Source organism: Trichomonascus vanleenenianus (assembly GCF_965637985.1).
Source record: "Trichomonascus vanleenenianus strain CLIB 3782 genome assembly, contig: TRVA0_035S, whole genome shotgun sequence".
Lineage (NCBI taxonomy): Eukaryota > Fungi > Ascomycota > Dipodascomycetes > Dipodascales > Trichomonascaceae > Blastobotrys > Blastobotrys vanleenenianus.
Genome location: NW_027481852.1, coordinates 51414 through 65188, shown reverse-complemented (window position 1 = coordinate 65188; position 13775 = coordinate 51414). Strand labels below are relative to the sequence as shown.

The following is a 13775-nucleotide window of genomic DNA, read 5'->3' as shown; positions in this document are numbered from 1 at the left end:
TCTGAAAATTTCAAACTCCAAACTATTAATTCGCTTCTGGAGGAACTGATTTGAACTTCTTCACTCAAAAGTCAAAAAATACCTCGACATTAAAAATGGCTCCAGTTGTATGTGAATAATTCTAAGCTTCGCTTTGCTGCTCATTGGACTTGAATCCAATACTTGAATGAACTTTTAGTTCCCTTGACTGGCAAGAGAAATAAAAGAGCGGTAGGCTGATGGCTAACATTTGTATTATATAGAAGACCAAGAAGTCCCAGAAGATTGCTAAGAAGTTCGTCGTTGACGTCTCTGCCAACGCTGAGAACGACATCATTGATGTCACCGCCCTTGAGAAGTTCTTCAACGAGAACATCAAGGTCGAGGGCAAGGTCGGCCAGCTTGGTGACCTTGTCCAGGTCTCCCGATCCGGCAACCGAATCACCATCGCTTCCTACACCAAGTTCTCTGGCAAGTACGTTAAGTACCTGACCAAGCGATTCTTGAAGAAGAACAACCTCCGAGACTGGCTCCGAGTTGTTGCCTCCTCCCGAAACGTCTACGAGCTCCGATTCTTCAACCTTGTCCTCTCTGATGAGGAGGAGGAGGAGGAAGACGAGGAGTAAATGTACTTCTAATAGAGTTTTTTTTCTTTCCCATATTTATTGCTGATGGACTAATGATGAATACATTAATTGATGATCACTTACAGTCATATTTGCGCTCAATATCATGTTAAAGGTATTTAAACGCTAAATGTCATTTTCTAAAGTTGTACTAGGGCTCAATGTCTGACTGTATTAAACGCGCTCGTATAATCTAAAGAAGAAGCGCATATTCTCTAGTTTGAGTTCGTACTTAAGCCCCTCTGGTACACGGTACCACCTAGAGTCGTCGCCTTCTAGCAGTCTCCAAGTGTTGTTCCCCGTTAGCGTATGGTTGATAAGGAACTGAACTGGAAACTTTTTGTCTCCAATTTGGATTTCTGAGTAGGAGCCTGCGCTCTCTACGAGCAATAGCAGAGTCCCTGATTTGCATGCTGCAAGAGACTGGAGGAATCGCACTGTTCCAGCCTTTGATGCAGCGAATAATTCGTTAGTAGTGAACATAGAAGTAATCAGATCTAGGCTCCCCAGGTCTAATTCCTGTTCAGGTAGCGTCAAAATATCATGGTTAATGAACTTGACTGAGAACTTGGAAGCAGACTCATTCCCATCCAGCCTAATGGCTTCGAGTGCCTGCTCCAAGGACACATCTCGGCCGTACCAGTTTCCTGCAATGTAGTGTACAATCTTGTCAACGACAGGATCCCATTTAGCGATGTCAACAGAAGTGACCTGGACCGGTACTGCGTCGTTCAACAGAGCAATTGATCCGAGGGCGACGATCTCTGCTCCAGCCCCTCCACCGATACACAGCACTCGGGCGGCTTTCTCCTGTTCTTTGAGACGGTGGAAAAGTTCGCTCACTGGCTTGAGCGACTGTAACAGCGAACTATACCCGATTGCTCTGGATGGCGACCATCGAACTACGTAGGCATCGAGATTCTCGGGTGTTCCAAATGCTGTCATATAATCCCGGTCAAATAGATGGGCCTTCACAGCCTGGATACGAGTATGCAGCTCATTTCCAAGCGCGAATGTCCTATCGAATGCAATAGTAAAGAGATCCAGTATCTGCTGGCTCACAACATCTATCTTTGGCTTTGGCTGAGCCTTTCTAAGCCTTCTCGAAGTCATCGTCTGTCGTAATTTTTTTTTCGGGGTGCGGCTGTCTTATCAATCAACGCCTCATCACTCAGTACTAACTACCCGGTGCACTACAGTGGTATCGCAAATGATGATAAAATTCTACTGTATTTCATTCTTGTTACATAACTCTATTATATAGCTTTTGGGGTAAATTGGGGGGCGTAAATAAAAATAATTGTTAGTGCTTGTTTGATACCGAGCAGTAAGCATCCTGGAGGGCAATCGCTTCGTAAATACCCTGCATGCTGGTGAAAATGCTATACTCATAGTCGTAAACATCAGTCACGGAATGAGTCTCAATGACCTTTGGACGTGGGGGGCGGCCGACCATTTCGCTTCTCGTATATGTAAATGAGAACGGTGGTGTACCCGTGAATGTGAAGATAAGCTCCGCCTGGTCTCCTTCGTGGATGTCCTGGACAACAGAAATGCCCTCAGATACCTGGACGGATGGAACAGGATGGATTCGCAGCTGCTTCCGTTTAAGGTCTTTAGCACAGCTCGACGCGCTGTCTGACAGCGAGATGAGGGTAAGGTTACCCGGCTGAGAAGCCAGTCGAGAGAATGGCGAGCTGGTCGAAGCCTTTTGTTTCTTGCCATTGAACTCGTAGGTGATCTCAAACGGTGGAAGACCAGTAAGTGCGAAGGAAATCCGGTCGCCAACGCAGTAGTCCTGCTTATGACTGACGGTTGCCAACTCTGGAACGTCAGCAACAATAATTGACACGTTCTCTTCGTCGTTGAGAATCTCACGAGAGCACCCTTGTCCATCATGGACCTGGACGATCGAAAGAGTGTGCCGTCCAAGCGAAAGGTTTTTATACACCCTCTTGAGGTTGTACGTGGTGGACTGGATGTTCTGGATCGTGAATTGCTCAGCTTTGCCGGTACTCTCGCTTCTGAGGGCAAGGGTCAGTGAGAAAGGCGGCTTGCCAGAAAACTGTACTGGAATTGGCTCGAGGTTTGGATCATCCTCATCGGCATTGACGCAAGCTTTGTAGACCTTACCCCGGTTCACAAAGCCAGACGATGGTCTTTTATTGACAACCTGCTCCACAACGATGGATTTCATCTGGCCCATATCCGAAAGATCGTAAATACCGTCAGCAACCTTATTGAATGTGTACTTATAGGTACCGGCTTTCGGCGTTAGCATTCGGATACTTGCGAACTTGGTGGCCACCTGCATGTGTTGGTTCATCTTGCTGACTGGTCCGCTAATGTCATAGAACAGCGAGAATGGAGCAGCACCTAGAAAAATGTCGTTAGTATCAGTCGTTCTCAGATCACTTCAAAAAAAAAAATTTACCTTCCAATCCAATTTCAAGAACATCCTCACCTCCTTCACACACAGAGTCTCGCACAAAGTAATTTTCTCCCCTAGCAGTGAGCGACTTCGAATCTGGGATAGACATTCGCGGTTTATCGTACCAAGAAATGTCAAAGCTGTTGGCAGTGTCGGCAATCTCACCCGGGCAATAGGCGTCTCGGACATCAACCAGTGAGTACTTACCCTTCTTGTTGACTCGAATCACGTCACCGTTTGCCTTGGACACCTTAATCGTAGAGTTGATCTTCTCATTAGTGGTTGAATCAACGTGCTGGTACACGACGTCCCATGGGCCCTCACCGCTTAGTCGCAATGGCAGTCCCACAGTGTGGCCCTCCAGCGACCGGATGCTCATACTTCCATCAACCGGCAAGAACGCAGCCGCTGGACGCTGTCGTCGAACGTCAATGACCGCGTCGTTCTCATTCAGTAGAGATTTGCAGCCCTTGCCGTCTTCAATCGACACGAGAGAAACAGTGTACCGGCCACCGTATTTGAGTGGTGGCGTGACAATCTCAAACGTCTGTGCAGTAATGTCCTTTTCGACGTATTCAGTACGCTTCGAGCCACCCTGGATAATGTCATACTTGATCTTAAATGGGCCTTCGCCATTAAGCTTGACTGGCAAGCTGATTGTATCGCCTGAACAGCATCGTCGTCTTGGATTCTTTTCCACGAATGAGGCACCAGCAAGAGCTTTGACGGTCTGGGAAATACGGAAAGAGTCACCCACCAGTTTCTGCGCTTTGTACAGAGAGTCATCAAGGCTGAAAAACTCGTAAGAGTACTCACCAGCCTCCTCAGGTCGGAAATCAAGGTGGTATCGGCTCTGAACAATGTCTACACTTTCAGTCTTGATGACATTGCCATCTTTCAGAGTTCGGTATGCGACACGGAATGGCGGGGTGCCAGTGAGTGTGATTTCAGACGAGATACCAATGGTACCGGCACATGGATCATTGATCTCGCTGAAGTCAATGTCCATGGTTGGCTCTGGTGGGATGTACACGAGGCAGCTTGAAGACTCAACAACATCGCCAGCGCAGAACCGTCCGTTAATACTCTTGAGTCGGTAAATGCCAGGCTGCTTGACAACCAGTCTGTCGCTCTGACCGCTGAACGTATGCTCGAATACTTCAGGAGTGCCCTCGGGGCCATCCTGAGTGGAGGACCGCTCAATGGTCACAGTAAATGGCCCGTTGGCATCACTGCCAGTCAAGTACAGTGGAAGGCCCACAGTACTACCCTTGGCAAGCTTGATTGGGGTCTCGGCGTCACAACCCTTGAAATGAACCTGAGGACGCGAATGCACCATAAATCCATAGCTCAAGCTCTTGGACATCATAAGCTTTGCGTCCTCACGCGAGTCGTACAACTTGGAGTAGTCAATGACATTGCCAAAGGCATCCTCTATCTCATCAATGCTGTACATCCACTCACCGGTAGTGCCCAGGGTAGTGTCCATGTCTACCTCAACCGTCTGTGCTGCGGCCCAATCAAGCTTTGTCTCGCCTCTATAGATATATCCAGACTCTGGGAGCCCTCCAGACACCAGCGGAGATACAAAGTTCTCTGGCTGCACGCTCTGGACGGAGAAAACAGCCTCTCGTCCCTTGATTGAGCGGCTGTACTTCACCCTCATTGGCGGGACGCCGTTAACAACGAGTCTAGGAGCATCTGTATCACCAATGCACCGGTCAGCATAAGGCGAATCAGAGCTGCCGCTGACAATATAGGCGCTCGGGCACCGTGGAACGATGACATCGACTCTATACAGTCTAACGTCCATATTCGACGTGTCAATGACCCGGCCAAGACGGTAAAGGCCCGGTTGAGTCACTGGTAGGCTCACATAGCTCAGCTTTGACCCTTCAATTGACTCCGGGGCGACTTCGAGCATGTGCTTCTTGATTTCACGTTTGGTGAAATTAAACGAAGTTTTCTCTTGCGTTTCGAAATCGAATCGCTGTAGCTCAATGAACACAGGATCAGTGGCGTTCAGTCTAATTGGGATGGTAACAGTCGAATCGCTCCCGCCCAGGCAGTAGGACTTTCCAGTAGGGTTGAGAAGAGCTGTGCTTTCGGGCAGAATGTGCACAGTGTACCGACCAGACAGGTGCGTTGAGCTATCGTACAGATCTTTAGTCCTGATCTTAGCTCCAGAAATAGACAATTCGCGTTCGAACATGCCTTTCCAAACAGACACGAAGAGAGCAGTAAGAGAGATGGCATTGCTTCCGAGGAACACGTTGAACAGAGTCATGAGGCAGATCTGCACAATTGTCGAAGGATAGTTGAACGTAAGCCATGGGATTCGGAACACAGGCAGAAACCAGATGAACAGAGTATCGATGATTGTGTACTTGAGCATAAACGATCCGGAGGTACGAAAGAGCAGGTCGTACAGCTTGAATGACTGGATCAATGCAAAAATCGACACTGCAATGAGCCGCTGCTGGCCCACCTCTATGAATGATTCTGGAATTAAGGGCGAGGAATTGCCCTGAGACTTGGGAAGAGGCTTTAGTTTGATCTCATCCTTTCTCCACGGACGCGAGGTCCGATTCGCAGTGGCCATTTTGTATTTCTGCGTTTCCGGTACCACTCTACACGAAGACACACTAGCAGGTACTCCACGACCCCCCTTTTTTTACAATTAGAAAGTAGAAAAAAGGTCTCTACCGCGTATATATACGTGTGTGGTGAAATGAGTGCGTATCTATCACTGCTTAATTTGTTTTGAAAAATAGGAAAAATATATGCAGTGTCACGTGATAGTGCGGCTCACGCTACCTCGCTATATTAAGGGTTGTTAACATTGTTTGCTTTGAATATTTCGAGATCTTATTCGTTAAATACGTTTCTCTCATGGTATGGATATACCGCTAGAATAGCATGCTTTAGTTGGTAGCATCAATCAGGAAAATATGGCACCACCGTGGTTCGGTGCTATACAACCAATTTTATCGAAATGAGAAAAGAGCACAATTAGCTGGGTTAGTTAATAGCCAATTGGCCAATTGTACACATAATGTAGTATGGTAATGTAACTATCAATGTATGGCTAAATCCTCCTGGAATGTCAAAGTTTGGTTCAACATTAAGCAAATTTATGAGGTGGGGTTGAGGATATTGTACCAGGTAGGGGGCTAATTAACTTATGCCAGTAACTGCTAGTACAACGGTTAGAATGATAGCTGTAATATTGACAATCAATGTGTAACACGATCGCTTGTATCCAATTCCTCTAATGCCATGAGGCATTCAAATATATCTCTCATACCTGGTAGAACAAATCAAATGAAAGTAGAGGGGTCGGTATTCTCAGCTGTGGTCATTGATATCACAGATTGGAAGGGTGCCATTGGAATCGAGTATGCCTGGAGGGCCAGGGAAAACATCTTTTAGGAAGTTAAAGCCCTACCGCGATTTATTAGTGCTACCAGGTACAGCATGGGAATCGACGTAAAAGCTGCTTAATTGTAGCTCAGTTCATAATAATATCGATTAACGTTATACCGGTAGGTGAATTATCTACAGGTAGAATAATATCGGGAAATAATTAGCTTTGATCTAACAGTGTGGATAGGGCTAGCAAAAGCACTTACAACAATATTTGAATATACAAGCCGGCTCTAGCATTACGCTATAACAGATTGCCAGTGCAAGGAACTACCAGTACCTAAGCCAATTGCTAACGTATTGAAGAAAAGGACTAACTGAATACAAGCACATCTACCTCCGCGAAGCGGAGCCACGGGGGTTTGGGGGCTGGCCCCCAAAGTACATTGGAGCAACGGAGTACTCATGGGGGGACCAGTCCCCCCAAACCCCCCCCCCCCCCTGGGACTCCGCTTCGCGGAGATGCTGTAGCCAGGTCAATTGACTTCAGCGGAGCGGAGCGGAGCCACGAGAGGTTTGGGGGCTGGGCCAGTTAATTCTGTTTTACAATTTCTATTGAAGTACACTGGAGAGGTTAGAAAAATACGCATTTGACAAAATCTCTGCTTAACTCAGCTGCAAGAAGGACTATTTGTAACCGCAAGCGTTGCTATTATTATTCCCCTCAATTGACTATGCGAAGTACGTAACAGTCAGTACACATATTTCGTATTCGGATCTTGATTGTTCCATTCGACGACCTATCGCATAACCTATCGCGATACTCAGCCGCGCATGTCCGAGAAATTCCCGGAAACCGGAACAACTCGGCTTTCCAGAGGATGAGCCGCTCACGTCTCTCGGGCAAGGCTCTGTGAGAAACGAACCAAAGATTACGATATTCACTTTGCTATTCCCTTTGGAACAGCTATATACATATTATAGGTATATGTATCATATGTAATTTTTTAGGTTAGAATATCTAGTGGCTTGGAATGCCTCCCCGTAGGTACCCGTAGGTACCCGTATACATCCCGCCATTACATATGCAAAATGGGGTAACCGCCCGCACTAAATAAAACTGTGCGTACGCACACCGTTACAGCATATCCAGCTACTACTGCAACCACTCACCAAGGGGTTCCATCATTCTCCGAGGGGTTTATTATATGCACTGGATTTAAACTATTTGTTACAACCAAGCCTATCGAACATACCCTCTTTTTGAGTTTACTATACTATAACCGTTACAAGTAAACCTATAGTTTACTACATCGCTACTGGAATCACCTTGTTTATCGGCTTAAAGCGCTTTTAGTCCCTTTCTAAACGGCAGAGCTGGATTTGATTGAAGTTCCACCTTGAGTATCGGGTCATATTGAACGATATTTTGAGGGATATTTACGGTAAAGTCAGGCTACATTTTGCCCGCCCCTTGCTGTTGGCTATTTAACCAGTAAAGCTTAATGAACTGCCCCACCAAGGACCCCAATCCAAAGGGAAAGCTCGGCCACTTCCAGAACCCATCTCCTCTGGACAACGACCTTATTTCCAATAGCGACATCTCGCCCAAAACTTCAACTTCGGGCGGGGACTCGGGCAGGAACAGCCCAAACTCTAAGGATAACCCAAACAGCAGCTCCCTGGATATACGCAATAGCGACAATACCCCCGAGCAGGCTTTTGGAAGGAGCGACAGTGACGACGACGACGACGGTCCAGGGAGCGAATCAGTGTCAATTCCACTGCGTAAGAGGTCTCAATCAATGAGTTCGTCCCGCGATGGTGATGAGGGCCGTTGGGCCGAAGAACGGGGCAACGCCAACGTAGACAGCCGGACGCCCTTCTTTGATCGAAGCAGTACCGGCTCTGGCCGAAAAAAGTACCCTCGTAGGCGCTGGTCCTGGCGCTCCATGAAGCACAGCCTCTCCAAGTATGCCAAATTCTTTGGCCCGGGCATTATGGTCTCCGTTGCGTATATGGACCCAGGAAACTACTCCACGGCAGTCAGCGCCGGCGCATTGTACCAGTACAAGCTGCTGTTTGTGGTGCTTGTGTCCAACCTGTTTGCTGTTTTCCTGCAGATTTTGTGCGCTAAGCTGGGGAGCGTGACGGGCCGTGATCTGGCCCAGAACTGCCGCGATCACCTTCCGCGATGGCTCTGCATCTCCATCTATTTCCTGGCTGAAATTGCTATTATTGCAACTGATCTGGCCGAAGTCGTGGGCACGGCTATCTCTCTAAACATTCTGTTTGGCATTCCGCTGGCGGTGGGCGTCGCATTGACCGTCATTGATGTGCTCCTCGTGCTCATGGCCTATCAGCCTAACGGCCCTCTGAAGGTTGTGCGGTACTTTGAGTACCTTGTTGCTGGACTGGTCACTATCGTCGTCGTCTGCTTTGCTATCGAACTTGCAAAGATTGGTCCCGTCGACAAGGGCGCCATCTTCGAAGGGTTCTTCCTGCCCCACAAGGAGCTATTCCAGTCTAGTGGCCTATATTTGTCGTGCGGTATCCTCGGGGCCACTGTGATGCCGCACAGTCTCTATCTTGGCTCTGGCCTCGTCCAGCCTCGTTTGCGGGAGTACGACACCAAACACGGGTACTACGAGCCAGAAAGCGAGTCTTCAGACGAAATTCTCCGGTACAAGCCGTCGATCTACGCCATTCGGTACGCTATGAACTACTCAATTGCCGAGCTTGTAATCTCCCTGTTTACTGTGGCCATTTTTGTCAATGCAGCAATTCTTATTGTCGCCGGTGCTACTTTGTCGAACTCCCCCGACGATGCGGTCGACGCCGACCTGTTCAGCATCTACGAGATGCTCCAGAAGTTTTTGGGTGCTGCTGCCGGTACCGTGTTTGCCCTGGCTCTGTTATTTTCGGGCCAGTCTGCCGGTATCGTATGTACCCTGTCGGGCCAGATGGTGTCGGAAGGGTTCCTTCACTGGTCGTTCAAGCCGTGGATCCGGCGGCTTATTACGCGGGCCATTGCCATTGCTCCTTGCTTTGCCGTGGCGATCTTTGTGGGCCGGAAGGGCCTAGCCGATGTTTTGAACGCCAGCCAGGTCGTGCTCAGTCTAATGTTGCCATTTGTGTCCGCACCGCTTTTGTTCTTCACGGCCAGCAAGAAGATCATGCGGGTTCCAGTTATTGCCAAGCGACCTGGCCCCATCGATGACGACGATGATGATGACGATTGTGGCACAATTGCCGAGGACTACACTTCAATTAGGCGTGTCAATAGCGTTGACAGTTTCGGTACCCTCGAGAGCGACACGCTGTCTGGTTCTGGCCCCGAATTCGTCGATATGTCGAACTCGTGGTGGACGAATGTTATTGCAATCTCCATCTTCCTCATTGTGTCTGCACTCAACTTGTTTCTTATTATCTCCATGGCAATGGGCGCAGATGTCCATTTATAAACTAACCATTAGCATTTCTAAATCAAGCTTCTATCTGACAACTATAGCTTACATAATAAATATAGGACGTATCAAGATATAACTGGTCCCCCCATTGCTACTTCTCCCCGAGTCTCATTCGAGGGCCAGCCCTCGAGCTCCCGTAGTTGGGGGCTCTGCCCCCAAACCCCCGTCCTTAGTCTCATCAGCCAGATCTCCGCGGAGCGCAGCCCCAGCGGCAACAGTCCCCCAAATGCACCCCAAAGACTGAAAGCATGATAAACAAGGCTACGGAGCATTCAATGGAACAATATATGACGATATAAATACTTTACTTTCTTCGCGAGGGCCGGTTCGACCCTCTGATGGACGCCAGCCGCGACGATTTCATCTCTGGCGCAGGCAGAGTACCTCTGTAGTTCGACTGGAGAACCGGAATATCCCCGGAAAGAGACATCTTCAACGCTCCGCGGTCGCCCACTAATCTAGCCAGCACGTTCTGCAGCTTCATCGCCGTTTTTCGCTCTTCAGGAGAGATCTCGAATTCTGTCTTGTCGTTACGAGCTAACCGCTGACGTTGCAGCGTCTGTAGCTTGATAATGAGCTGGCTCGCCAGCTGATGTTCTGTTCCTGCCTTGGCGGCTTCAATCTCGTCGTCATCGACAAAGCTGTTCGGCCGCCAGTTAAACAGACCAACGAGATCCGGCTCTTCCGTAGACTCGTCCTCTGTCTTTATCGTAGTGTTAGAAACGCCATTATTGTTAGTAGTAGTAGCAGCAGTAGAAGTTGCTGTATTGTTGCTAGTTGCTGATTGCTGTTCGTTATTAGTGGTTTCTGTGCCCTTGCTGTTGTCGTCATTACCATTGCTCTCTGGCCTGTCGATATCCATCTTATCATTAGAAAGCATCCCCTCAAGCTCTTTGATCCGCTTCTCGGCAGCCTCCTTGATCTCCTCCTCCGTCACCATGCGCTTCTGTGCAATCTTCTCAAACCACACCGCACTCGAAGCCTCACTGTCCATAACTACACCCCCATCATCCCTTAAAGGCGCATAAGATGTGTATCCGTCAAACTTAAGCCACTTCGTCGCCGACAAGTTAGCCCCCACCGGGTGCACAAACGACTTCATCATCTCCGTCGGAGGCATCGACGGGTGCGGGTACTTGAGCATGATCGGCGACACATTGGCCATCATCTGCGTTGGCGCACTGCCCGTCTGGTGGTTCAAAATAACCGTCGTGTTGAAATGGCCCGGCACCTCAGTATCTCGATAGTCAATGGGCGACTTGCCATTACCCACCGAGAACAGCGGTGTGCTCTCAGTCATGACACTGTAAGCCTCCTCGGTCCACTCCGCATAGTCTGTGTATACCCGGACAAGCCCGCGGAACAGCTCGTTCTCGAAGTCGCCCTCCTCGGTCTTGGCCATGTCTTCTTCAACGGTGCTCTGCTGCATGAACCCGAGCCGGTGCGCCTCGCGCAGCAGCAGGTCCACTAGGAACTTGAAGAATCCGTCCAGCCGCTGGTATTGCGGGCTATTAATTGGGATCTTGACCATCTCTGACACAATCGCCAGCTTGAGGTCGTGGTACAGAGAGTATATGTCCGACGCATACACGTCCTGCTTCTTGGAAATAGCCGTCTTGGGAACCTCACTCGCCGCAAACTCCTCGGGATCAGGCGTCGAATTGTCTTCTGGAACAACCTCGGCCTCGAGGACGACCGGGCCAAGGTCGTGTGCCATCACCACGGCAAAATAGTCGCTCAGAAACTCGCTGAACTGCTCCTTCCTATCCGACATGGCTGGAGATATCTCTCTTTGCGACGCGTCGCCGTATTTTCGTGTGTCGAAAGTGAAAAAATGAACCGCCGCAAAATAATTTTTTCCTCTCGCCGGCGCGCGCGTTGGGACTTTCCAAGGCCGCAGTGTATGCGGCGCGGTGCGGCGTTCCTGGGGCTCAGCCCCAGACCCCGTGGCGACGCTCCGCGTCGGACTTGTGGCGTGCAAACTGGCCAGGATATCTGAATAGGCTTCATGGGGCTTGATTGGTCAGACTAGATAGCCATTTAGTAAAGCCAATGGTATGGTAGCCTAGTTCTAACTGATACTCACCATTGGATGAGTCCAAAAAAACGCAAACTTTCATCCTATAGAGACCGTAATGTGATTGAATAGGTGAATTGAATTCCTGAAATATAACTTTATCCTGGTGGGAAGTCTCTGATGATTTGACGGTAACCACATGCAATATCGGCCACTACGGTGCTTGTACATACACTCAACCGAGCAAAGGCTTAGGTATAGCAATACATATACTCAACAAAGGTAAGATACAGTCGAATTCTTATCTCTTTTAGCATAACTATTACACTTCATCTCCATTATTTAATTCAATTGCGGTCACATACGCTGTACTCTAAAGCTAGTGTGATCCAGAGATGGTGATATGCGCGCGCAACGCTAGATCAATTGATTTTCCATCAGCGACAGTAGCCGTATAACAACTATACGATATATGGCGGCATGGACGACTCAGATGAAGAGTACATCGAGTACTCCTCCGGTGGGGAGAACTTCGATGAAGGAATGAGCAGGAGGACCCGTAACAAACAGAACAAAACTACCAAGAAAGTAGAGTCCAACTTGAAAGGTGCCAGCGGAGGCTACTCTTGGGAAGATGAATACCATCGCAGTTGGGATATCGTCCAGGAGGACGCTGGAGGCAGTTTGGCTGGTGTTGTCGCCGGGTTGGTCGAAGAGTCCAAGAAGAGGCGAATCACCAAAGATACTACGCCGGTCCAAAGAGGCATTATTAGAAACCTTGTGCTCGTGCTTGATCTCAGCACTGCCATGGCTGAAAAGGACCTGAGACCAAATCGCTATGCGTTGACTCTGGCTTATGCAATTGACTTTGTATCCGAATTCTTTGACCAGAATCCCATCTCTCAGCTGGGGATCGTTGGTATGAAGGACGGTATGGCCATTTTGGTGTCCGAGGTCGATGGTAACCCCAATGCTCACATTGAGGCATTGCAGAGACTCAAGAAACATGAGCCGCGGGGGGACCCTTCCCTGCAGAATGCGCTGGAAATGTCGCGTGGCATGCTGTTCCACGTGGCTTCGCATTGTACTAAAGAAATTCTCGTAGTGTTTGGTGCTTTACTATCGAGCGACCCTGGAGATATTCACAAAACTATAAAAGGGCTCGTGGCAGACAAAATCCGCGCAAAGGTCATTGGGCTGGCTGCTCATTTGGCGGTGTGCAAGGAACTTGTGAGCCAAACTAACTATGGAGATGACTCGGGCTATGGCGTGGTTCTTAATGAGAGCCATTTCAAGGAATTGTTCATGGAGACAACTACTCCGCTGGCATTGAACACAATGAACGCCAAGGAGAGCAGCGCACTCGTGGAAATGGGCTTCCCATCGCGAATCTCTGAGACGGAACCTACCATGTGTGCGTGCCACTCGAAATTGACCCAGGGAGAGTACATTTGTCCTCGCTGCAAGGCAAAAATTTGTTCCCTGCCTATGATATGCCCTTGTTGTGGGCTTACGCTTATTCTATCTACCCATCTCGCTCGATCATACCCGCATTTGTTCCCCCTTCGAGCGTTTCGACATATTACCAGCGACGAAGAAGCAGCTCTTTCCACCCATTGCTTCTCATGCATGCAGCCATTCCCCACTCACGACTCAACAAATGTATCTACGTCGAAGTATGCCTGCTCTAACTGCAATAACCATTTCTGCATCGACTGTGACGTCTTTTGTCATGAAACTCTTCACAACTGCCCTGGCTGTGAATCGCGAAAAATTAAGCCAAAGTTCAAACCAGCCAAGCCAGCAGCCAAGCCAATCGCTAACTAACATTTATTTCTTCTATCCTTTGATAGTGTATGACCAAAATATATATCTACAGCTGTTTC

At 48.7% G+C, this 13775-nt stretch overlaps 6 protein-coding genes across 6 annotated transcripts; 3 read left to right on the top strand and 3 right to left on the bottom strand.

Annotated features, from left to right (window-relative positions):
- Positions 1-95: 95 nt before the first annotated feature.
- Positions 96-605, top strand: RPL22A (60S ribosomal protein eL22 RPL22A; the record flags this gene model as incomplete). Its single annotated transcript, XM_076686265.1, has 2 exons — positions 96-107; positions 243-605. 2 exons carry the CDS (start codon positions 96-98, stop codon positions 603-605), a joined length of 375 nt encoding a protein of 124 aa, XP_076539473.1.
- A 174-nt stretch (positions 606-779) lies between these two features.
- BMT6 (25S rRNA (uracil2843-N3)-methyltransferase) lies at positions 780-1718 on the bottom strand (the record flags this gene model as incomplete). Its single annotated transcript, XM_076686264.1, has 1 exon — positions 780-1718. One exon carries the CDS (start codon positions 1716-1718, stop codon positions 780-782), a length of 939 nt encoding a protein of 312 aa, XP_076539472.1.
- A 190-nt stretch (positions 1719-1908) lies between these two features.
- POM152 (Pom152p) lies at positions 1909-5638 on the bottom strand (the record flags this gene model as incomplete). The annotated part of the gene is made up of 2 exons (XM_076686263.1): positions 1909-2981; positions 3040-5638. The coding sequence occupies 2 exons, from the start codon at positions 5636-5638 to the stop codon at positions 1909-1911; spliced, it is 3672 nt and encodes a 1223-aa protein (XP_076539471.1).
- A 2269-nt stretch (positions 5639-7907) lies between these two features.
- On the top strand, positions 7908-9866 carry SMF2 (NRAMP family metal ion transporter; the record flags this gene model as incomplete). The annotated part of the gene is made up of 1 exon (XM_076686262.1): positions 7908-9866. The coding sequence occupies one exon, from the start codon at positions 7908-7910 to the stop codon at positions 9864-9866; it is 1959 nt and encodes a 652-aa protein (XP_076539470.1).
- A 310-nt stretch (positions 9867-10176) lies between these two features.
- RSC58 (Rsc58p) lies at positions 10177-11646 on the bottom strand (the record flags this gene model as incomplete). Its single annotated transcript, XM_076686261.1, has 1 exon — positions 10177-11646. One exon carries the CDS (start codon positions 11644-11646, stop codon positions 10177-10179), a length of 1470 nt encoding a protein of 489 aa, XP_076539469.1.
- A 723-nt stretch (positions 11647-12369) lies between these two features.
- Positions 12370-13716, top strand: SSL1 (TFIIH/NER complex subunit SSL1; the record flags this gene model as incomplete). Its single annotated transcript, XM_076686260.1, has 1 exon — positions 12370-13716. One exon carries the CDS (start codon positions 12370-12372, stop codon positions 13714-13716), a length of 1347 nt encoding a protein of 448 aa, XP_076539468.1.
- Between the last annotated feature and the right edge of the window lie 59 nt (positions 13717-13775).